The following is a 25,679-nucleotide window of genomic DNA, read 5'->3' on the forward strand; positions in this document are numbered from 1 at the left end:
TCAACTGAGGCCTAGAACTTAGGGAATGATTTGTATCAATGCTCTGGCCATCCATTCCAAAACAGACTGTCACTCTGTGTTTCAGTGACTTAATTAGCTGCTATTGCTGATGCATATATGGTTGAATCATCAGCATACATGGACACACATGCTTTGTTTAATGCCAGTGGCAGGTCATTGATAAAAATAGAAAAGAGGGCCTAGAGAGCTTCCCTGTTGTACACCACACTTTACGTTTGACAGAGAAGCTTCCATTAAAGAAACCCCTCAGATATATTAGATAGATCATTCTGAATTCAAAATATGTAATGAGTTGAAAAGCCATAACACATAAGTTCTCAACAACAGGTTTTGGTCAAGAATATCAAAGGCTGACTGAAATCTAACAGTATTGCTCCCACAATCTTCTAATTATCAATTTCTTTCAACCAATCCCCAGTCATTTGTATCAGTCCAGTACATGTTGGGTGCCCTTCTCCAAAAGCATACTGAAAGTCTGTTGTTAATTTGTTTACAAAGAAATAGCATTGTATTTGGTCAAACACAATTATTTCCAACAGTTTGCTAAGACCTGGCAGAAAGCTGATAAGTCTGCTGTTAGATCCAGTAAAGGCCACTTTACCATTCTTGGGTAGCGGAATAACTTTAGATTGAATATGTATGCAATACATGTGGTCCTACGGGGCTCAGTTGTTAGAGCATTGAAACTTCAGGATCAAGAGTTTGATTCCCGCGGTGGACACCTATGTGAAAACGTATGCACGCATGAATGTATGTCACTTTAGATAAAAGCATTTGCTAAATGGCATATACAGTACATTCAGAAAGTATTCAGACCTCTTCCGTTTTTCCATATTTTGTTATATTACAGCCTTATTCTGAAGAGAATAATACATTTTAAAATCTTAATCAATCTACACACAATACCCCATAATGACAAAGGGAAAAACACTAGATTTTTATTGCAAATGTATAAAAACTAAACAGAAATACCTTATTTACATAAGTATTCAGACCCTTTAATATGAGACTCGAAATTGAGCTCAGGTGTATCCTGTTTCCATTGATCATCCTTGAAATGTTTCTACAACTTAGATTCCACTTGTGGTAAATTCAATTGATTGGAAAGGCAGACACACCTGTCATTATAAGGTCGATACAGTTGACAGTGCATGTCAGAGCAAAAACCAAGCCATGAGGTCAAAGGAATTGTCCGTAGCAGTCCAAGACATAATTGTGTTGAGGCACAGATCTGGGGAAGGGTACCAACAATTTCTGCAGCATTGAAGGTCCCAAAGAACAGTGGCCTCCATCATTCTTAAATGGAAAAAGGTTTTTAGAGAAGGACAACCATCTCTACAGCACTCCAACAATCAGGCCTTTATGATAGTGGCCAGACGGAAGACGCATGACAGCTCACTTGGCACCTAAAGTACTCAGACCATGAGAAACCTAGATTGAACTCTTTGGCTTGAATGCCAAGCGTCACATGGTGGTGGCAGCATCATGCTGTGGGGATGTTTTTCAGCTGCAGGGACTGGGAGACTAGCTAGGATGAAGTGAAAGATGAACGCAGCAAAGTACAGAGAAATCCTGCTCCAGAGCGCTCAGGACCTCAGACTAGGGTGAAAATTCACATTCCAACTGGACAACGACCCTAAGCACACAGCCAAGACAATGCCGGAGTGGCTTGAGTGGTCCAGCCAGAGCCTGGACTTGAACCCGATCAAACATCTCTGGAGAGACCTGAAAATAGCTGTACAGCGACGCTCTCCATATAACCTGACAGAGCTTGATAGGACCTGCAGAGAAGAATGGGAGAAAAACCACAAACACAGGTGTGCCAAGCTTGTAGCGTCATACCCAAGAAGACTTGAGGCTGTAATCGCTGCCAAAAGGTTCTTCAACAAAGTACAGAGTAAAGGGTCTGATACTTATGTAAATGTTGTACATTTGCAAACATGTCTGAAAACCTCTGTCATTATGGGGTACTGTGTGTAGCTAGTTTTTTTTCTCTCATCAATTTCATCCATTTTAGAACAAAGCAGTAATGTAACAAAAAGTGTAATGAGTCAAGCGGTCTGAATAATGTATGTATGTATGTATGTATGTATGTATGACTCGTTTCAGGAAACTAGGCATAGGTAGCACGTCACTACTTCACAGGAACAGCATTTGAACGTAAACAAATGTTTTATCAAAATGCGTTTTTTGGAACATGTAAACTTTCATGTGCCTTAATAATATAACTCATATTCCACCCATGAACACAAATAAAATGGTTAAATTACGAGCCTAGTTCATTTAGCCACGGAACCTTCCCGCTAGCCATGATTGGTCGAGATAATGGATGGGCTGGACATGCCAAGAGATGAGTTTGGATTCGTCTGGCATGTAAGCATGCTCCATAACGTGAGCTGTTCAGTATGTGTTGACAGTCCGTTCTACTGCGCCGTTTTTGAAAAATAAAACAGCCACTACAAACATTTTGCTACTTTACTCAACATTGATGCACTGAAATTAGCAGTTAGAAAAAGAGATGGGTTACTTTCTGCACACACCACGCCCAGTGTGAACCAGAGTGACTGGACACAAACAAGATGTAGCTGCAAACAAAGCAGTTATCTTCTTCGATATGGGGGCGCTCTTTTAATTTTTGGATAAAAAAACGTTCCCGTTTTAAACAAGATATTTTGTCACGAAAAGATGCTCGACTATGCATATAATTGACAGCTTTGGAAAGAAAACTCTGACGTTTCCAAAACTGCAAAGATATTATCTGTGAGTGCCACAGAACTGATGCTACAGGCGAAACCAAGATGAAATTTCAAACAGGAAATGCCCCAGATTTTGAAGGCGCTGTGTTCCAATGTCTCCCTATATGGCTGTGAATGCGCAAGGAATGAGCCTACACTTTCTGTCGTTTCCCCAAGGTGTCTGCAGCATTGTGATGTATTTGTAGGCATATCATTGGAAGATTGATCATAAGAGACTACATTTACCAGGTGCTCGCTTGGTGTCCTCCGTTGCAATTATTGCGTAATCTCCAGCTGCGTGCATTTTTCCATTTGCTTCAGAGGAGAAACCCAACTGCCACGAATGACTTATCATCGAATAGATATGTGAAAAACACCTTGAGGATTAATTCTAAACAACGTTTGCCATGTTTGTCGACATTATGGAGTTAATTTGGAAAAAAGTTTGGCGTTGTAATGACTGAATTTTCAGTTTTTTTTCTTAGCCAAACGTGATGAACAAAACGGAGCGATTTCTCCTACACAAATAATCTTTTTGGAAAAAATAAACATTTGTTATCTAACTAAGAGTCTCCTCATTGAAAACATCCGAAGTTCTTTAAAGGTAAATGATTTTATTTGAATGCTTTCTTGTTTTTGTGAAAATGTTGCCTGCTGAATGCTAGGCTTAATGCTATGCTAGCTATCAATACTCTTACACAAATGCTTGTGTAGCTATGGTTGAAAAGCATATTTTGAAAATCTGAGATGAGTGTTGTTAAACAAAAGGCTAAGCTTGTGAGCCAATATATTTATTTCATTTCATTTGCGATTTTCATGAATAGTTAACGTTGAGTTATGCTAATGAGCTTGAGGCTATGATTACACTCCCGGATACGGGATTGCTCGACGCAAGAAGTTAAATGGTTCCAGTCTGCCGTGATGCGTTCATCCATGTACACGGGTAAGAGTCTAGCTCCATTTTCAGAAATATATATGTTTCAAATTTAGCCAGAAAGTCATTTTTATTGCAAGTTAAAGCGTCCTGTTAGTTAGCTAACAAATGTTACGTTTATGATCTGTGTGGTAATATTATTTGAAATCAGAAAACCATTTGCATACTAGTTAGAGACTAATGTTAGCGAGCTCCATGACTGCACTTCGACCGGATTATTACATGACCCATGAAATTAGCCAGGTGTGTCTAGGGGAGATTATGGCCATCTATTGTATTTCATGAACATGTGTCTAGACAATAGTGACCCATCCACCTATCTAGATGTGGCTGGGGGGTGTTTATAGCATTTCTTTCACATGACCCATTAATTTAGACAAGTGTGTCAGTTAAGCATCATCTAATAAGGATCAAATATTTATATTATATGCGAGTAACCACTTCAACGTACCATTTACACCTTCTCTACATTGTGCATGTGACAAATAAATGTAGATATTTTATTTGATATAGCGTGTGTTTACCACATGTGAATCCTTAAAGAGATGGGTGGGGCTTAAGAGGATGTGAACAACGCTGAACGGTGTAGACAAAGAAGAGCTCTCGAGTAGGTGTACCAAAACATTCAAGGGCCATTTTCTCAAAAGTGGGAATACAAGTTTATCAACTTTCAAAGCAGAATTACCTTCTCATTGTTCCTCAACTGCAGAGCATGATAGACGAATTTCTAACTGAGTCTCTACTTTTATACAATGTAATAAACACTATTTCAAATTTTGCTACACAAGACTGAATCGAGACAAAATCAGGGGCAATAACATGCTGCTATAACAGTGGCACAGTGGTCTAAGGCACTGCATCTCAGTGCAAGAGGTGACACTACAGACCCTTGTTCTATCCCGGGCTGCATCACAACTGGCCGTGATCGGGAGTCCCATAGGGCGGCACATAATTGGCCAAGCGTTGTCCGGGTTAGGGGAGGGTTTGGCCGTCATTGTAAAGTAAAAATTTGTTCTTAGCTGACTTGCCTAGTTAAATAAATAACAACCTCCACTCTTCTGGGAAGGCTTTCCACCAGATGTTGGAACATTGCTGTGGGGACTTGCTTCTATTCAGCCACAAGAGCATTATTGAGGTCGGGTAATGTTTGGTGATTAGGCCTGGCTCGCAGTCGCTGTTCCAAATCATCCAAAAAGGTGTTCGATGGGGGTTGAAGTCAGGGCTCTGTGCAGGCCAGTCAAGTTCTTCATCACCGATATTGACAAACCATTTATCTATAGACCTTGCTTTATGCACAGTAGCACTGTCATGCTGAAATAGGAAAGGTCCGTCAACTTTGAGGCAACAGTTTGGGGAAGAACAGAATCGTCTAGAATGTCATTGTAGGCTGTACTGACAAGATCTCTTCACTGGAACTAAGGGGCCTAGCCCGAACCATGAAAAACACCCCCACACCATTATTCATCCTCCATCAAACTTTACAGTTAGCACTATGCAAATGGGGAAGGCAGCATTCTCCTGGCATCCGCAAACCTAGATTCCTCTTTTGGACTGCCAGATGGTGAAGCGTGATTAATCACTACAGAAAACACATTTCCACTGCTCCAGAGTCCAATGGCGGCTAACTTTGCAGCACTCCAGCCAACGTTTAGCATTGTGCATAGTGATCTTAGGCTTGTGTGCTGCTGCTTGGCCATGGAAACCCATTTCATGAAGCTCCCAACAAACTGTTATTGTGCTGACGATGCTTCCAGATACAGTTTGGAACTCAGTAATGAGTGTTGCAACCGAGGACCGATTACGGGCTATGTGCTTCAGCACTCGGTGGTCCTGTTCTGTGAGATTTAGTGGCCTACCACTTTGACGAACTGACTTGTAGGGAAGGTAGCATCCTATGACGAGCTCTTCAGTAAGGCCATTCTACTGCCAATGGCTATCTATGGAGAATACATGGCTGTGTGCTCTATTTTAATACACCCGGTCAGCAACGGGTGTGGCTGAAATAGCCAAATTCACCAATTGGAAGAGATATCCACATACTTGTTTGTTTGTTACATACAGTACCAGTCAAAAGTTTGGACACACCTACTCATTAAAGGGTTTTTCTTTATTTTACTTTTTTCTACATTGTAAAAACTGTGAATGAACACGTATGGAATCAAGTAGTAACCGAAAGTGTTAAACAATATATACAGTGGGGCAAAAAAGTATTTAGTCAGCCACCAATTGTGCAAGTTCTCCCACTTAAAAAGATGAGGCCTGTAATTTTCATCATAGGTACACTTCAACTATGTCAGACAAAATGAGAAAAAAAATCCCACAAATTATATTGTAGGATTTTTAATGAATTTATTTGCAAATGATGGTGGAAAATAAGTATTTGGTCACCTACAAACAAGCAAGATTTCTGGCTCTCACAGACCTGTAACTTCTTCTTTAAGAGGCTCCTCTGTCCTCCATTCGTTACCTGTATTAATGGCACCTGTTTGAACTTGTTATCAGTATTAAAAGACCTGTCCACAACCTCAAACAGTCACACTACAAACTCCACTATGGCCAAGACCAAAGAGCTGTCAAAGGACACGAGAAACAAAAATTGTAGACCTGCACCGGGCTGGGAAGACTGAATCTGCAATAGGTAAGCAGCTTGGTTTGAAGAAATCAACTGTTGGAGCAATTATTAGGAAATGGAAGACATACAAGACCACTGATAATCTCCCTCGATCTGGGGCTCCATGCAAGATCTCACCCCGTGGGGTCAAAATGATCACAAGATCACAGTGAGGAAAAATCCCAGAACCACACGGGGTGACCTAGTGAATGACCTGCAGAGAGCTGGGACCAAAGTAACAAAGCCTACCATCAGTAACACACTACGCCGCCAGCGACTCAAATCCTACAGTGCCAGACATGTCCCCCTGCTTAAGGCAGTACATATCCAGGCCCGTCTGAAGGTTGCTAGAGAGCATTTGGATGATCCAGAAGATGATTGGGAGAATGTCATATGGTCAGATGAAACCAAAATATAACTTTTTGGTAAAAACTCAACTCGTCGTGTTTGGAGGACAAAGAATGCTGAGTTGCATCCAAAGAACACCATACCTACTGTGAAGCATGGGGGTGGAAACATCATGCTTTGGGGCTGTTTTTCTGCAAAGGGACGACTGATCCATGTAAAGGAAAGAATGAATGGGGCCATGTATCATGAGATTTTGAGTGAAAACCTCCTTCCATCAGCAAGGGCATTGAAGATGAAACGTGGCTGGGTCTTTCAGCATGACAATGATCCCAAACACATCGCCTGGGCAACGAAGGAGTTGCTTCGTAAGAAGCATTTCAAGGTCATGGAGTGTCCTAACCAGGCTTCAGATCTCAACCCCATAGACATTTTTTGGAGGGAGTTGAAAGTCCAGCAACAGCCCCAAAACATCACTGCTCTAGAGGAGATCTGCATGGAGGAATGGGCCAAAATACCAGCAACAGTGTGAGAAAACCTTGTGAAGACTTACAGAAAACATTTGACCTCTGTTATATACCCTTTGTTGGCAATGACAAAGTATTGAGATAAACTTTTGTTATTGACAAAATACTTATTTTCCACCATAATTTGCAAATAAAAAAATCCTACAATGTGATTTTCTGGATTTTTTTTCCTAATTTTGTCCGTCATAGTTGAAGTGTACCTATGATGAAAATTACAGGCCTCTCATCTTTTTAAGTGGGAGAACTTGCACAATTGGTGGCTGACTAAATACTTTTTTGCCCCACTGCGGGTGTGTGTGTGTGTGTGTGTGTGTGTGTGTGTGTGTGTGTGTATATATATATATATATATATTCTTCAAAGTAGTCACCCTTTGCCTTGATGACAGGTTTGCACACTCTTGGCATTCTCTCAACCAGCTTCACCTGGAACGCTTTTCCGACAGTCTTGAAGGAGTTCCCACATATGCGGAGCACTGGTTGGCTGCTTTTCCTCCACTCTGCGGTCCAACTCATCCCAAACCATCTCAATTGGGTTGAGTTTGGGTGATTGTGGAGGTCAGGTCATCTAATTCAGCACTCCATCCCCCTCCTTCTTGGTCAATTAGCCCTTACACAGCCTGGGGGTGTGTTGGGTCATTGTCCTGTTGAAAAACAAAGTATAGTCCCACGAAGCGCAAACCAGATGGGATGGCATATCGCTGCAGAATGCTGTGGTAGTCATGCTGGTTAGGTGTGGCTTGAATTTGAAATAAATCAATCACAGACAGTGTCACCAGCACATCACCCCCACACCATCACACCTCCTCCTCCATGCATCACAGTGGGAACCACACGTGCAGAGATCCTCCATTCACCTACTCTGCGTCTCACAAAGACAGCGGTTGTAACCAAAAATCTCAAATTTGGATTTCCACCGGTCTAATGTCCATTGCTCGTTCTTCTTGGCCTGAACAAGTCTCTTCTTCTTATTGGTGTCCTTTAGTAGTGGTTTCTCTGCAGCTATTCAACCATGAAGGCCTGATTCATGCAGTCTTGTCTGAACAGTTGATGTTGAGATGTGTCTGTTACTTGAACTCTGAAGCATTTATTTGGGCTGCAATTTCTGAAGCTGGTAACTCTAACGAACTTGTCCTCTGCAGCAGAGGTAACTCTGTCTCTTCCTTTCTTGTGGCAGTCCTCATGAGAGCCAGTTTCATCATAGCTCTTGATGGTTTTTGCAACTGCACTTGAAGAAACTTTCAAAGTTCTTGAAATTTTCCACAGACTGACCTTCATGTCTTAAATTGATGGACAGTCGTTTCTTTTTACTTATTTGAGCTGTTCATGCCATAATATGGACTTGAAGTTTTACTAATTAGGTCTATCTTCTGTATACCACCAGTACTTTGTCACAACAAAACTGATTGGCTCAAATGCAATCAGAAGAAAATTAATTCCACAAATGAACTTTTAACAAGGCACACCTGTTAATTGAAATGCATTCCAGGTGACTACCTCATGAAGCTGTTTGAGAGAAGCGGTCATCAAGGCAAAGGGTGGCTACTTTGAAGAATCTTGTTTAACACTTTTGATTCCATGTGTGTTATTTCATAGTTGTGATGTCTTCACTATTATTCTACAATGTAGAACATTGTAAAATAAAGAGAAACCCTGGAATGAGTAGGTGTTCAAACTTGACTGGTACTGTATATATTACACACACACACACAAACAAAAGTAATGTCCCTGTGTAGAGCATAGTAACCTGTACTTTTACTTCAGACTGAGTGTGTACAATGTCCCAATAGAGAACATAGTAACTGGTCTGCTCTTATTGGTTGAGAATGATGCAAATGTGTGGCTAATTAAAAAGCTCACATCAAGGGGGAGGCGTGGAGAAACAATTAAAAGCTGGCACCTTATGGCGAGGGTGTACGTTGAGGGGTGTAGTCACGACTCACTGAACTTTACATATCCTTTGGGGGCAAAGGGTTTAAAAATGTATATTTTTAACAAACAACATTTTTCAAGCTTACCACTACCTCAAACTGTTGAATGGCAGGGACAAGAACGCAGTCCACAGGCAGAGGTAAGGAAGGAGAGTGGGAGATGGGGGATGAAGAGAGAGAGGGGAGATATAGGGTGAAAAGAGGTAGATATGGAGAGAGAGGTTTAGGGATGATGAGGAGTCAGAGGGTGAATGAGAAGATATAGGGGAAGAGGGAGAGGAGCTAAAGGGGAATGAGGGCAAAAGAGGGAGAGACAAGAGGTACAGTATACTAGTTGGTTGGCAGGGAAGAGGCCTGCATGTCTTTTAACTGCTGGTGCACCTTCAACAGACATCCAGCCCTAGGTTGTGTGTGTACTGTATGTGTTTTCATGTATGTGAGAACAAGTGAAATTGCTGTGACTATCCTTGTCACGCACCCATAGTTCCCAGTAAGAGTGGAGATGCACAATTTCTCACATCACTCATTTCTAAAAGCATCTATGACGTAATGACATCTGCATTGTCCACTACAATGCATATCTGCTGGTTGACCCAGCAACAAAGCTGGTAGTCATAGAGCCCAGTCCAACCAATCAAATCAAAGCTATCACAGGGCACACACTGGTTTGTACTATGCTACACTGTATTTCCCCAGACTATGACCTTGAAAGAGATAACAATGCTTTAATTCACTAACGACGTTGGAACATTAGCCTACTTCTGAATTGGTCTTTTTTTTCTGAACAAAACCACCCTACGGGTGTCAGTAGAAGAATACGTTTTTTTGTTTTTCCAACCAAACCAAGAATGGCTGCATGTCTGCCTCAGTGACAGTCTGCAGTGGAGCGATAATGCCCAGATTGTCCATCATGTGGTCTGTCCATTCCACATGAATTTAGAGTAGCCTAGAGACCAGATATATTTACACTGCAACGAGAATAAAACACCCATCTCTCTCTCCCCCTCATTCCCTCCTAACTTCTCAAATCAAGAAGCATTATTAGCATTACAAGAAATGCCAAACCAAATTATGACAAAAGCATCTACCTGCTCTCTCTCCCTTTCCCTCTAAATTCTTTTTTATTCTTTAAAGAACTTATGAAAGAGACTGGTGTGTTTTTTATTATCTAATCATGGAATGGGGTTGTTCAATGACAGATTTTAAACAAATACATGTCTATCACTTGGTTTCATTTCAGAGACAAAATAATCATGTTTTTTTTTAACCAAATGCTATACATCAGCCTCATTCTCAGATAAATAAGTAATACTGCTAGGTCTAAAATCCAACTGGGATTGAGATAAAACTGAGTTATTATACAGGAAGTCTTTCAACTTGGAGTTCACCGGGTTTTACAAAACTTTTTCCAGTGCAGACAGTTTAGATATGGGACGATAGCTATCCAACCGTGACGGATCTCCACCCTTATGTAAGGGATGATGTAGGCTGCTTTCCAGACTTTTGGAATCATATTACTTGCCAATGAAATATTGCATTTATGTGTGAGAGGGTCAGTAATTATCTCTGCACCAGTTTCTTTTTTAAAATTTTTTTTTAAAGTTCAATTAGTCCGGGCTGACCGCTATCTTAATATCAAAAGATTTGAGTGCCTTTACAACTTCTGAAAGCGCAATCTCGGTCAAATGAAATAGATGAACCGTAGGTCGGCTTGCGACAGTTTCATGCACAGCCTCATTCGAGATGTTAGGACGGAGTTCATTAAATAAAATAAATGCTCAGCCTTAGAAAATTGCTCATTAAACATGTCAATCAAGTTTATTCAGTCATGTCCATTGAATTTGAGGTCAACTTCAGCGGAAGACCAGAGGAGTTCGTGTTTGCATTTATGGACTTAATGGTTTTCAATAATTTCGTCAGGTTACTGAGGGTTGCCTTGATAGATTCGTAATAGAAGCTACATTTGCATTTCCCTATTAACAAAGTGCACTTATTTCTCAGTGCCCTGAATAATTGCCATTCAGCCTGGGAGTTGTCCTTTCTGGCTTTGGCCCATTGTGTATTTCATTTATGGATCAAATCAGATAATTCCCTGTACTTTTTAAGAGGGGCGTGTTGATCACAGATTGTAGAAAACATGGAATGAAAATAGGAGAACCATTCTTCGATGTCAGTAATGTACGCAATCCTATCCCAGTTGCAGGTGGAAAATTTGTACAGGAAAGCCTGCTCACAGAATTGCTTAAAATGATGAACCGAGGGGGCACTTTAGGGATTTTAGTGTCTAATGCAAGCAACTTGACAATGATCACTTAAATCATTAGCTATGGAAAATATTAACAGCCTGGTACTTATGCAGATTGTTAGTTAGAATAACAACAGTAAGTGTGGACTTGGAGATGTATTTTGGGTTGGGTCTTGTGACTGCATTTATCAGTTGAGTAAAATTCAGTGATTTGCACAGTCCTCTTATAGCCTCAAGAGTTTGGAGAGTCCCAGTCTTAGTTTAAAATCGCCCATGAGCACCATTTTAATGTTTTCCCCAACCACGCAGTAGTTCAGCCAGAGAATCCAGGGATTCTACTTTTGCAGATGGAGGAATATAACATCCTATTAAGTCTAACTTCACAGCATTTGATAACGGCAGTTCCGATGCTAAAAACGTTGGTTTAGATAAAGACCTTTAGTTCAATAACCACATGTATGTCTTTAATATACTCCGTCGCTTAACCATTATAACCAGCCAAGCCTGTAATAAAACACCTTGATTTGCTGCTTCCTCAAATCCCTCTACACTTAGAACACTTAAAAGATGCACGATGCAGAAATCGCTCCGCCATTTCCTGGTTGCTAAAATACTAATAATTCGACTAATTTCAGTTTATGTGACAATTCAAGCAAGTATAGTGTAGAAAATGATTGTTCCAGCTAAACCACTGTGAAAGAAATTCTCCATAACCCAAAATATTGTATTTTCAGCTGGTGTACAAAACTGAAAGTACAAAGACAAAAACTAAACGGGAAGCATAGAAATAACACATAAAACATCTACCACTTCCTACACTTGCTTTCAATGAGAATGACAGATCTATAACTCCCATTTCTATGTGAATGAGTCACCCAAAAGGTTACATATTGCAGCTTTAAAATAATACAAACTAAAGTAATCTGATACAACAAACCGTTTTAAACCAGACCAAATCTTGTCGATAAGAACGTTTAAAAAGCATGTCGCAGTAGGAATCAAATGGTAACACAGTCAGACCTCTCTGAAAGATAAAACCTGCTGTACTGTCAGTCAAAGTAGGGTTTGGCAGCTTTTCTGGGGTAAGGAGATAGTTATCAAAAGCAGAGACAGGCAGCTATAACCCAGATATGCAGCTATTAAAACCTTAAGTGCCCTAAAATTTTTCAGCTGTAGCCTACAGGTCTAGTTAAGTCAGAAACCAAGTGTGTGCCCTAGCGTTGGTGACTTAGCTGCAGCCCCAGCACGTTCAACAGCTGCTGAAGGAGTGCGCTGACACGGAATTCACCCGGTGTGTGAATCTGGTCAATTCACCCAGTCGCTTCAGTGTCCCGCACAGTGAGGCAGCAGCGGGACCTGTAGAACAGCAAATCACCGGTGCCGAGTCTACCTGGCGGGCGTATCCTGGGATAGCAAACCCAGCGCATCTAGATGTTTATGTCACAGGGCAGATACTGACCTCCGGCTTCCACCACCCAGCACAGCAAGGCAGGAGAGGACACCGGTAGATTGGCAGAACACAGGTGAAGAATCTGACTGTCGAAGAGTATCCAAGGCTAGTCAGCCCAGCGCATCTAGACAGTCAGTCACAGCACAGATATGTCCTCACAGCTTTCAGGGAAGGCACCACCCCGTCACGGTCTCTTCGTGTAGAGACAGCAGACATCACTATGTGGTTTCCTTGCGATTTTAACACTTGGATTACTTTGTTGCGTTCAGTGTTGTTCAATGACAACTCTCGCAGCCTATAACAGTATTGCAAACAACACGATCAACGGAACTGCCCTGCCACCATCTTGATACATTAGTATTGAAGGGAAGTAAATTTACAGAGCATTCAGAAAGTATTCAGACCCCTTGACTATTTACACATTTTGTTACGTTACAGCCTTATTCTGAAATAGATTAAACAAAGAAAAAATCCTCAATCTACACACAATAGCCCATAATGACAAACCAATAACAGCTTTTTAGAAATTTGTGAAAATGTATTAAAGATAATTTACTTGAGTATTCAGACTCTTTGATATGAGACTCGAAATGTTGGTCCTGCGCATCAATTGATCATATTTGATATGTTTCCACAACTTGATTGGACCTGTGGTAAATTCAATTGATTGGACATGATTTGGAAAGGTACACACATTTATATAAAAGGTCCCACAGTTGACAGTGCATGTCAGAGCAAAACCCTAGCCATGAGGTCGAAATAATTGTCCGTAGAGCTCCGAGATGGGATTGTGTTGAGGCACAGATCTGGGGAAGGGCACCCAAAATTGTCTGCAGCATTGAAGGTCTCTACAAACACAGTGGCCTCCATCATTCTAAAATGGAAGAAGTTTGGAACCACCGACTGTTCCTAGAGCTGGCCGCCCGGCCAAACTGAGCAATAGGCGGAGAAGGGCCTTGGTCAGGGAGGTGACCAAGACTCCGATGGTCACTCTGACAGAGCTCCAGAGTTTCTCTGTGATGGTAGAACCTCCCAGAAGGACAACCATTTCTGCAGCACTCCAACAATCATGCCTTTATCGTATAGTGACCAGACAGAAGCCACTCTACCATTAAGTAAAAGGCACATGACATCACACTTGGAGTATCCCAAAAGTCACATAAAAGACTCTCAGACCATGAGAAACAAGATTGAACTCTTTGGCCTGAATGGCAAGCGTCACATCTGGAGGAAACCTGGCACTATCCGTACGGTGAAGCATGGTGGCAGCATCATGCGTGGGGATGTTTTTCAGCAGCAGGGACTAGGAGACTAGTCAGGATCGAGGGAAAGATGAACGGAGCAAAGTACAGAGAGATCCTTGATGAAAACCTTCAGAACACTCAGGACCTCAGATTGGAGCGAAGGTTCACCTTCCTACAGGACAATGACCCAAAGTTCACAGCCAAGACAACGCAGGAGTGGCTTTGGGACAAGTCTCCGGTTGTCCTTGAGTGGTCCAGCCAGAGCCCGGACTTGAACCTGGAGAGACCTGAAATAGCTGTGCAGCCATGCTCCACATCCAACCTGACAGAGCTTCAGAGGATCTGCAGAGAAGAATGGGAGAAACTCCCCAAATACAGGTGTGCCAAGCTATATATACATTTGAAGTCGGAAGTTTACATTCACATTAGCCAAATATATTTAAACTCAGTTTCACAAATCCTGACATTTAATCCTAGTAAAAATTCCCTGTTTTAGGTCAGTTAGGATCACCACTTTATATTAATGTGAAATGTCAGAATAATAGTAGCGAGAAAGATGTATTTTCATTTTTTATTTCTTTCATCACATTCCCAGTGGGTCAGAAGTTAACATGCACTCAATTAGTATTTGGGAGCATTGCCTTTAAATTGTTTAACTTGGGTTCAACGTTTCGGGTAGCCTTCCCCAAGCTTCCAACAATAAGTTGGGTGAATTTTGGCCCATTCCTCCTGACAGAGCTGGTGTAACTGAGTCAGGTTTGTAGGCCTCCTTGCTCGCACACGCTTTTTCAGTTCTGCCCACAGATTTTCTATAGAAATTAGATCAGGGCTTTGTGATGGCCACTCCAATACCTTGACTTTGTTGTCCTTAAGCCATTTTGCCACAACTTTGGAAGTATGCTTGGGGTCATTGTTCGTTTGGAAGACCCATTCGCGACCAAGCTTTAACTTCCTGACTGATGTCTTGGGATGTTGCATCAATATATCCACGTAATTTTCCAGCCTCATGATGTCATCTATTTTGTGAAATGCACCAGTCCGTCCTGCAGCAACACACAACATGATGCTGCCACCCCTGTGCTTCACGGCTGGGATGGTGTTCTTCGGCTTGCAAGCCTCCCCCTTTTTCCTCCAAACATAACATTGGTCTTTATGGCCAAACATTTATTTTGTTTCATCAGACCAGAGGACATTTCTCCAAAAAGTATTGGCATCTTCCTTGCTGAGCGGCCTTTCAGGTTATGTCGATATTGGACTCGTTTTACTGTGGATATAGATCATTTTGTACCTGTTTCCTCCAGCATCTTCACAAGGTCCTTTACCGTTGTTCTGGGATTGATTTGCACTTTTCGCACCAAAGTACGTTCATCTCTAGGAGACAGAATGAGTCTCCTTTCTGAGCTGTATTATGGCTGCGTGGTCCCATGGTGTTTATACTTGCGTACTATTGTTTTTACAGATGAACGTGGTACCTTCAGGCGTTTGTAAATTGCTCCCAAGGAAGAACCAGACTTGTGGAGATCTACAATTATTTTTCTGAGGTTGGCTGATTTCTATTGATTTTCCCCTGATGTCAAGCAAAGAGGCACTGAGTTTTAAGGTAGGCCTTGAAATACATCCACAGGTACACCTCTAATTGACTCAAATGATGTCAATTAGCCTATCATAAGCTTCTAAAGCCATGAGATCATTTTCTGGAGTTTTCCAAGCTGTTTAAAGGCATAGTCAACTTAGTATACATAAACTTCTGACCCACTGGAATTGTGATAAAGTGAATTATAAGTTAAATAATCTGTCTGTAAACAATTGTTGGAAAAATTACTTGTGTCATGCACTAAGTAGATGTCCTAAACGACTTGCCAAAACTATAGTTTGTTAACGAGAAATTTGTGGAGTAGTTGAAAAAGAGTTAATGACTACAACCTAAGTGTATGTAAACTTCCGACTTCAACTGCATGTGTGTGTGTGTGTGTGTGTGTGTATATATAAAAAATAATGACATTTACACACACAAAGATTTCTAAAAACCTGTTTTTGCTTTGTCATTATGGGGTATTGTGTGTAGATTGATGAGGGAAGAAATTTTAGAATAATGTGGAAAAAGTCAAGGGGTCTGAATACTTTCCGAATGCACTGTATATGTTTCACATCTCTGGAAGGTGGCTAAAACATGCTTCCCCTCAATATGAGATCTGTATGGAAAACATTTACATTAGACATTTTAGTAATTTAGCAGATGCTATTATCCAGAGTGACTTACACTAAGTGCATTCATCTTAAGATAGCTAGGTGAGACAACCACATACTGTATCACAATGAAATATACAGGATACGAACATTCCATTCCAGCTTAACAATGGATATATAGGTTTTTGCAACAACAAAAAAACTACCTTTTAATCCACATCTAGAATCTATGAATAAAACATCTAAGTACAGTAATATTTTGGACAAACACTAAGGTAATCATAAGCAATAATTTCTGGTGAAAAAACACACGTGAAAAATAGGTGGATATAGCACTTTGGAAATAAACTCATTTATTTATAACATCAGAGACCAAGAACGTCAAACTAAGCCTGGTCTAATCGCCATAATATATTCTGAGTGAATCTCACCAGTACACTCAAAAATACAGGGGTGACCCCATTCTAGTCTTCATCACTCTTAAAGGCAGTCTCGTGTAATACTGTAATCCTGCGCTTTTCCTGCCATGGCGCTAGCAGCATAACTGAGCTGATGTGTCATACAACCCCACCCACCGAACAGGGAAATCCTGGGCCAATGAGGCTGGGCCGTTAGCTGCAGGCACAGCGATGAATCACTGCTCTGCCCGTGTCATATATGCCTACATGCCACGCCATTCTAACCGCCTCCACAAGAGAGCTAGGGCGTGTTTACACACATCTAACTAGGCGTATATCCTAAGTAATAATGTCTAGTTGTTTATTTACCTTGCTGGACTGTAAGTTTCTCCCCTTTGCCTAAAATAGTGATGTGTCATGTTCTAATTCTGTGTAAGCCTTGCCTACGTAAGTTGTTATGGAGTCCCCCGTGCTCCATACCCTGGCCCCCCGTGTTCGATACCCTGGTCCCCCGTGCTCGATACCCTGGTTGGATAACTTGAGCAGATCCAGTCTCAAACCTAGGTTGGACAGCAAAATCAGCAGGAGCAGAAGCATTGCATTGTGTTTTCAAAAAAACAGTAGTGTCTCTGGAGCAAACAACACTACACTGAACACAACATAGCAGAGAAGAGCAAATCCGATGAACCTGTACTTATGGCAATGCTGAGTGTGTCCAAGAGTGTGTGTGTGCGTTTGTATGCACTTTTGTTTGTGTACGCAGGCATGCATGTGTCTGTGTGTGTACGGGCACGTGTGTGTGTGCGTGTGTGTAGTGGGTGGAGAAAAGGGGAAAGTGCCTCTCCTCTCTGTGTAGTAGTTCAGGTGAGTGTTAATGGAGGTGGTAAAGTGTTGTTAAGGTGGAGGTTACTGCTCATCTTTCTCTCCTCTCCCGCCTCCACTGATGCACCACAGAGTAATGAACCATAGAGATAAAACGACTGGATCCATCTCTAGGAAATGAACAACCACATTTATCCTGGATCAGGTGATGCACTTAGTGCTACTGCATGAGTATTCACATGTTCCCAAATGGCACCCTATCCCCTATACAGTGCAATGCTTTTGACCAGAGCCATATAGGTCCTGGTCAAATGTGGCGTACTACAGTATATAGGGAATAGGGTGGCATTTGGGATAAAAAAAAAAACATTGTAGTTGGTAGATAACTAGCCAGCCATATCAAATAAGGAAGTGTTCTGCTAGCTACAGTACTGTGTACGGAAGCGGTACAGACGGATAAAGATGTACATTTGTTACATGCAATGGGCTGTGGCGAGATGAGAGTGACGTCATTGTCAGAGAAGCTCCCCGGTGGATAGAACACTTACTCACACAGCCAAGGGACTGAAGTAGAACTGTATCGGCAAGGCAAACCGAATCCTAGACAGGTCATTTGAGCCGAGCGGCCCCTTCTTGTCTCGTGAAAGAAAGAAAGTGAATCCACGCACTAAATAGCGGCATTATGACAACAGTGATATGAGATGCCAGGCTTCTGATGCTCATTTGCTTACAAAACAACCAGCAGAAAACCCATCTTGTTTTCTACTGAAATTAACCAGCCTTTCGTTATGTGTTTGAGTGGCTCCTCCCCTCCATCCACCCGTCAGTCCACTGAAAACATAATTATGTTTCCTTCATTAAAAATAGTCATTTATTGTGCAGAGAACAGCGCAACAGCTGTCCCTTGATTACTAAATGGAATAGAGCAATGATCTATGAAGTCATTAGGGCTACAGTGTGGAACTAATTCCAACCATGGAATGAACTGCAGAACCAAGGAGGGGCACTTGCGAGCAAGCAAGCGAGAGAGAGAGAGAGAGAGAGAGAGAGAGGGTGGGAGGGAGAGAGCGAGAGAGAGGGTGGGAAGTAGAGAGAGAGAGAGAGGGTGGGAAGTAGAGAGAGAGAGAAGTAGAGAGAGAGAGAGAGAAGAGAGAGAGAGAGAGAAGTAGAGAGAGAGAGAGAGAGAGAGAGAGAAAGAAAGAGTTAGGAGGCGGGAGGAAGAGAGAAAGTAGCAGTGGCCATTTTCTACTCTCAACCCATAGTTGATCAGCTGTCAGATATCATGTGATTAATCTACTCTGAGTGATTCCAATCATGTATGTACGTGTGTGCACGTGCGTAAATGTTCCGCTGATAAATCAGAGTGCAAGTTGTTGGTGGCGAAAGATTATCTCCTTGTTTCTAAAGCCAGCCCGGGGATGGTTTGAAGGCCTGGTTAGCAAACGGTGTCGAACTCATTAGCAGAAGGCCCATAGCCACACCTGCGCTAATGGATAGCATGTGCAGGAGGGAGCAGTTAAAGGAATACTTCACTAGCTAAAGGCTTGCTGGGGACTGGGGAGTGGCTGTACAGTGAAATAGATACTGTATTGGGTTAAATGGTTAGCATTAGCAGGTCATTGAACTTGCACAGTCCATACTGGACCTATATTATACATATATTATGTACTTCAGCCTGTATTTTCAAAACTTTGGGTAGGAAACAGGAACGATACAAATGTCCTACACACAGCATCACTTAACCTCCATAATTAACCCTTCACTCTCTGCTGCTCAAACGGATTTAAAAATCAGTCATGTCAGAGCAGTTTAGCCCTGGGACTCAGCACAACCAGCAGCCTAACTCTGGCCAAGGGCCCTATTTATGGGTTACATGTTTCCTCACAATATTGTTTTGAATGTTTGAGTGAATTTTTTGGGGTCATTGTCATTTAAGAGGACATCTTTCTACAATTTATTCTTTCTACAAGGTCACCTGATTTTAGCTAGCCAACTTGAGGCATTGCTAGCAATTGTTGACAAACTTTGCTAGCTAATGACAACATTGCCATCGGTCTAAAGTACATTTGACGACATGATAATGCTGGCAAAGTTGTTTCCAACTATACATTTGACTACTTTCTCAATGTCATCGTATTTTCAGGCACTATTGTGTAATTTAGACGAAACCATATTTAGCCTCTGTCCAGAATGACTGGGCGCTTATCATCACTTTAGGGCACCACTACTGTGGTGAGTAGATGTTTATAACAATGGCATGACATAACAATGGCATGATGCGACCGAGTGACAGTGGTGCAACCTATGAATAAGGGTCAGATATATGATGACGTCATTATAACATTCAGTAGGGCTAATGGGGTGATACAGTAATGTGTGAGTGTGTGTGTAATGTCCCTTACCCTCGATGGGCGATGTCTTGAGCCTGCGGCAGACCCCCTGCACGTCTCCGTAGGAGTCGGCTATCTTGGTGACGGCCTCTCCACTCCTCAGCTCCATCAGCTCTCGGAGGTCCATCACCGTGATGCCAAAGTCCCCCTCCTGGTTGCCATCGGCAACAGAGTTCCCGGGAGGGTGGTCCGCCGTGTTGTTGGCCATTTTGTCGTTGTTGGATTGTTTTTCTCTTTACTCGCCTACTGTCTCTCTAAGATCACTGTGCGTGACAGTTGTAAACTAAGAACTGGCTCGTAGTGCGGAAATAGTTCAATAGTACAACAAGGAAGTCCAAGTCACCTAAGGGCTTCAACACCTAAGTCCTTACTTTGTGCAGACAGGAAATGTGGGTATTGTAGTAGTATTGAGTGGTGGTCTCTCTGCCAGGTGTGGGAGATGAACATCAGTGGACGAGCGTCTGGACCCGGAAGTGCATATTATCTACCAAGGAAACAGTGGAGTCATGATCCGTTGGCCACTTCTTCTGTTCCACAAAACTGCAGGAGAAAGAGACAAGAAAACATTTTTAAAACATTGAAAAAGTCTAAATGAATATAAACCACAGGAATAGCTTGCTATTGAGGATTTCTAGCAAATACTACAAGATCACCACCACATAACCAGGAAAAAAGAAAACCCTTAAATTATTGCAGGAACAGTATGGCAGTGGTTCCCCAAACTGTGGGGCGGGCGAGGGGGGTCATTTGTAATTTAAGGAACTCAGCCCGGTTTGAAACGTACTCTTGAAAGTTACAATTGTAGAACGCGCAAGGTGCATTTACGAAATTGGGTACGGCATCGTCAGTTCCTCGTCGGGTTAGTTATTGCAGACCTTAGAGAGCGATGTATAACTACTCAGAAAGTGTCCAGATCAACCAGCCCATGTCAGCTAACGTTTTTATATCAAGTTGTTGTTGCCCATTTTCATTTTTTGGGGTCACGCAAATACTACACGCATACACATTCGACACTGCAAAATGTACAGAATTGCAAGAAAATTGCAAGAGTGGAGGAACTGAGATCAGAGAAGAAAATGCCAAAACGCTAAAGAGATTCTCAAAAGCAGAGAGCATGTGATTCTCTGAATGGGAAAGACAGCCATGCTTTGCATCGAGGTTGAACAATTCCTAAGGACAGGCCAGACAGTGGGAAACATATTTAGGATAATCCGACTCACTTGACACACACAGACCCTTTGTTTGTATAAGATTAGCAGTCTCGCAGTAGATCCAACTGCTTGTCCCAAAACGACTGCTTTTCACATAGAATCCTAATTCCCCTATATGGAGGCAGAGGATAAAGACGCCATGGGAATCACCATAGTGACCTGGTTCTATGACACCAGTGCTATAGAGTAGTTATCAGTGGTGTGTAGCTGTAGAGAGGAGCAATAATAGATTAATAATATCTCCCATACAATACAAAGTCTAATACAGCAGTGCTGTTTTGAAACTGACTGGAAGGAAGAGGACATTATGCTAATGTGAGATAACGCTCTGGACCACTCCTCTGAGCCAGTGTGTGTGTGTGTGTGTGTGTGTGTGTGTCCCACTCCTCTGGGCTCTCCATGACATACTAAACACCCCAAATGGAGGTCTGCCTTTGATGTGTGCTTATGTGATAAGAACTGATGTGCTGGAGTGTGACTCTCCGGATTTCCATTGTCTGTCTCACAGGTCAGAAATACACTCATACACACGCACATCGACACCAGGGTTTCCGAAAAGCCGATTAATAAAAATTGCCTCTCATACACACCCCGATTGCCTTATTTACATGCACCTGGTGCTGAGGAGGGAGAGCGAGAGACGAGCCTTGGCCTAAGTTACTGTTGATTGCGAAGATAGAGGCCATTTTCATTGAAGTAAAATGAAAGTTAGAGGGGGAAAAGTATGCCGATAGTGAAAGGGGGGGGGGATATTTATAATAATTTGTTGTATTATTATTATTATAGGCCTATTTATTCATCTAAACCAGTTGTTTAATATGCAAAAAAAGTGTTTTGTTTCATTCGGTTTTCTCAATACGATCTGCCTTTTTAATTGTGTGCTCCGTATTTAGTTTACGACAGGTCAAGGAGACCTGCCTATTGCTGTCATTTGTTGGATACGGTAAGCACTAGACTTTGTTGGTAATTGCTGCAATATAGCCTGTTCAAAACATTTGTGAATGTTTAAACCAGTTCACAAGTGTTTTATTTAATTCTGTTGGGCCATTTTCTTTGGCCAAATTAAGTTCCAACTGTAATATTGTGTTTGCCAAAATATAATATCCTGCTCTTATTTTGCCTATAAACAATGGCTTGACTTACTTTTGAAATTACCCAAATAAAGTTTAGAAACTTTTGTGAAGGTTTGGTGTTGTGTGGCAGTGCGCACCAACTGACTCTGAAAGTTGAACTTGAGGTGGGGAAGAATGTTTTAGGCCTGCCAGAGTGAATCCTATAAATTAACAATATAATGCTCATCATTAATTATGATAGAAAATTAACGAATTAGTCTCCTTGTGTATACCTATATCATAGCAGACGCAGTAGCCCATCTGAAAGGCATGTCAGTGCAGCATTCTACCAGCTCTAGGTCTAACCTTTATCTTCATTTATCTATATTTTTTTAATATTAATATCGTACAGTGAATGCCTAAGCCTATAGGCATATGCCACTTTGTTTACATACTCATCTCATATGTATATACTGTACTCGATACCATCTACTGTATCTTGCCTATGCTGCTCTGTACCATCACTCATTCATATATCCTTATGTACATACTCCTTATCCCCTTACACTGTGTATAAGACAGTAGTTTTGGAATTGTTAGTTAGATTACTTGTTGGTTATTACTGCATTGTCGGAACTAGAAGCACAAGCATTTCGCTACACTCGCATTAACATCTGCTAACCATGTGTATGTGACAAATAAAATTTTATTTGATATGCATGCAACGCCCTGGTGCGTTTAGTGCTCAAATCAGCTGAATAATTATTGTTTTAGGAAAGTAAAAACCAATAATGCAAATGGGCAAGAAAGTTTTGCATAGGCTACGCACCGAAAACACAAGGAATAGTGTTTTAGAAATGTGTAATTAAGGTTGTTCTTAAGGACACGTAAATGTGGCTCACTTGGCCAACATCGCTCTTTCATTGATGGTGCTGGCTGCTTGGGTGGACGCCCTAATGGGTTACGCACCCCAATACATATGGATGACCGGGTCATTTTCTCAAAATGTCAGATAAATGTAAATAATCCCAGTCACTTGGCAAATTTGGCTAACAAAAACCCTGACACACACACACACACACACACACAATAATTAGCCTAGGAGCGGTTATTTTATATATGGGAAAGTGGTGTGAGGTGGTTTGCTTGTGAGAACCTGCAGGAAGGCATGAACCTAGATTGGGTTAATATGCTCTTCTTTATACTCTGACATTTTCCCTGGAATTTGATAGAAATATAAAACAAAGAGCACCTCACTGATTTAACCTCAGGCCTTTCACTGAAGCAGTTAGACAAAACAACCACCATGGCCATGTACTGCTCCTCAATGGAAGTTTCCACACACTTAGGTTGGAGTCATTAAAAAATTTCAACCACTTCACAAAATCCTTGTTAGCAAACTATAGTTTTGGCAAGTCGGTTAAGGACATCGAATTTTTCCAACAATTGTTTACAGACAGATTATTTCACTGTATCACAATTCCAGTGGGTCAGAAGTTTACATGCACTAAGTTGACTGTGCCTTTAAATGCTTGGAGAATTCCAGAAATGTCATGGCTTTAGAAGCTTCTGATAGGCTAATTGACATCATTTGAGTCAATTGGAGGTGTACCTGTGGCTGTATTTCAAGGCCAACCTTCAAACTCAGTGTCTCGTTGCTTGGCATCATGGGAAAAATCTAAAGAAATAAGCAAAGATCGCAGAAAAATATTGTAGACCTCCACAAGTCTGGTTCATCCTTGGGAGCAATTTCCAAAACACCTGAAGGTACCACGTTCATCAGTACAAACAACAGTATGCAAGTATAAACACAATGGACCACGCAGCCCTCATACCGCTCAGGAAGGAGACACGTTCGGTCTCCTAGAGATGAACGTACTTCGGTGTGAAAGGTGCAAATCGATCCCAGAACAGCAGCAAAAGGACCTTGTGAAGATGCTGGAGGAAACCGGTACAAAAGTATCTATTTCCATAGTAGAGGTCAACCGACTATGATTTTTCAACGCCGATACCGATTATTGGAGGACCCAAAAAAGCTGATACCGATTAATCGGATGATTTTTATTTATATTATTAATTTATATATAATAATGACAATTACACCAATACCGAATGAACACTTAATATAACACATCAATTTAGTCTCAAATAAATAATGAAACGTGTTCAATTTGGTTTAAATAATGCAAAAACAAAGTGTTGGAGAAGAGTAAAAGTGCAATATGTGCCATGTAAAAAAGCTAACGTTTAAGTTCCTTGCTCAGAACATATGAAAGCTGGTGGTTCCTTTTAACATGAGTCTTCAATATTCCCAGGTAAGAAGTTTTAGGTTGTAGTTATTACAGGACTATTTCTCTCTATACCATTTGTATTTCATATACTTTTGACTATTGGATGTTCTAACAGGTACTTTATTATTGCCAGCCTAATCTCGGGAGTTGATAGGCTTGAAGTCATAAACAGCGCAATGCTTGAAGCACAGCGAAGAGCTGCTGGCAAATGCATGAAAGTGCTGTTTGAATGAATGCTTACGAGCCTGCTACTGCCTACCACCGCTCAGGTCAGACTGCTCTATCAAATCATAGACTTAATTATAATATAATAACACACAGAAATACGAGCCTTAGGTCATTAATATGGTCAAATCCGGAAACTATCATCTCGAAAACAAAACGTTTATTCTTTCAGTGAAATACGAAACCGTTCCGTATTTTATCTAACGGGTGTCATCCCTAAGTCTAAATATCGCGGTTACATTGCACAACCTTCAATGTCATAATTATGTACAATTCTGGAAAATTTATTACGGTCTTTGTTAGGAATAAATGGTCTTCACACAGTTCGCAACAAGCCAGGCGGCCCAAACTGCTGCATATACCATGACTCTGCTTGCACAGAACGCAAAAGAAGTGAGAAAATTCATGTTAGCAGGCAATATTAACTAAATATGCAGATTTAAAAATATATACTTGTGTATTGATTTTAAGAAAGGCATTGATGTAACGACAGTGCTTTTTTCGCGAATGCGCTTGTTAAATCACCCGTTTGGCAAAGTAGGCTGTGATTCAATGATAAATTAACAGGCACCACATCGATTATATGCAACACAGGACAAGCTAGATAAACTAGCAATATCAACCATGTGTAGTTAACTAGTGATTATGTTAAGATTGATTGTTTTTTATAAGTTTAGTTTAATGTTAGGTAGCACCGTACCTAACATTAAAGTGCAAAGTAATCGGCCATAACTGGTGTCCAAAAATGCTGATTACCGATTGTTATGAAAACGTCCCTAATTAAAAATCGGCCATTCCGATTAATTGGTCGACCTCTAATCCATAGTAAAACGAGTCCTATATCATCATAACCTGAAAGGCCGCTCATAAACAATGATTGTACTTTTTGGAGAAATGTCCTCTGGTCTGATGAAACAAAATATATGGCCATAATGACCATCGTTATGTTTGGAGAAAAAGGGGGAGGCTTGCAAGTCGAAGAATACCATCCCAACAGTGAAGCACGGGGGGTGGCAGCATTATGTTGTGGGGGTGTTTTGCTGTAGGACGGACTGCCGCACTT

The 25,679-nt window shown here is 41.3% G+C and overlaps 1 protein-coding gene across 5 annotated transcripts in view; it reads right to left on the reverse strand.

Annotated features, from left to right (window-relative positions):
* LOC115142934 (plasma membrane calcium-transporting ATPase 1-like) overlaps positions 1-25,679 on the reverse strand; it is a 173,307-nt gene that overhangs the window by 100,474 nt on the left and 47,154 nt on the right. For all 5 annotated transcript variants that reach the window (XM_029682806.2, XM_029682809.2, XM_029682805.2 and 2 more), the window contains exon 3: positions 19,850-20,377. In XM_029682806.2, coding sequence (XP_029538666.1) covers positions 19,850-20,045 — 196 coding nt within the window. In that variant the 5' untranslated portion in view covers positions 20,046-20,377. The remainder of the gene's footprint in view (positions 1-19,849; positions 20,378-25,679) is intronic.

The sequence above is a fragment of the Oncorhynchus nerka genome, linkage group LG15 (assembly GCF_034236695.1).
Source record: "Oncorhynchus nerka isolate Pitt River linkage group LG15, Oner_Uvic_2.0, whole genome shotgun sequence".
In the NCBI taxonomy this organism is placed as follows: domain Eukaryota; kingdom Metazoa; phylum Chordata; class Actinopteri; order Salmoniformes; family Salmonidae; genus Oncorhynchus; species Oncorhynchus nerka.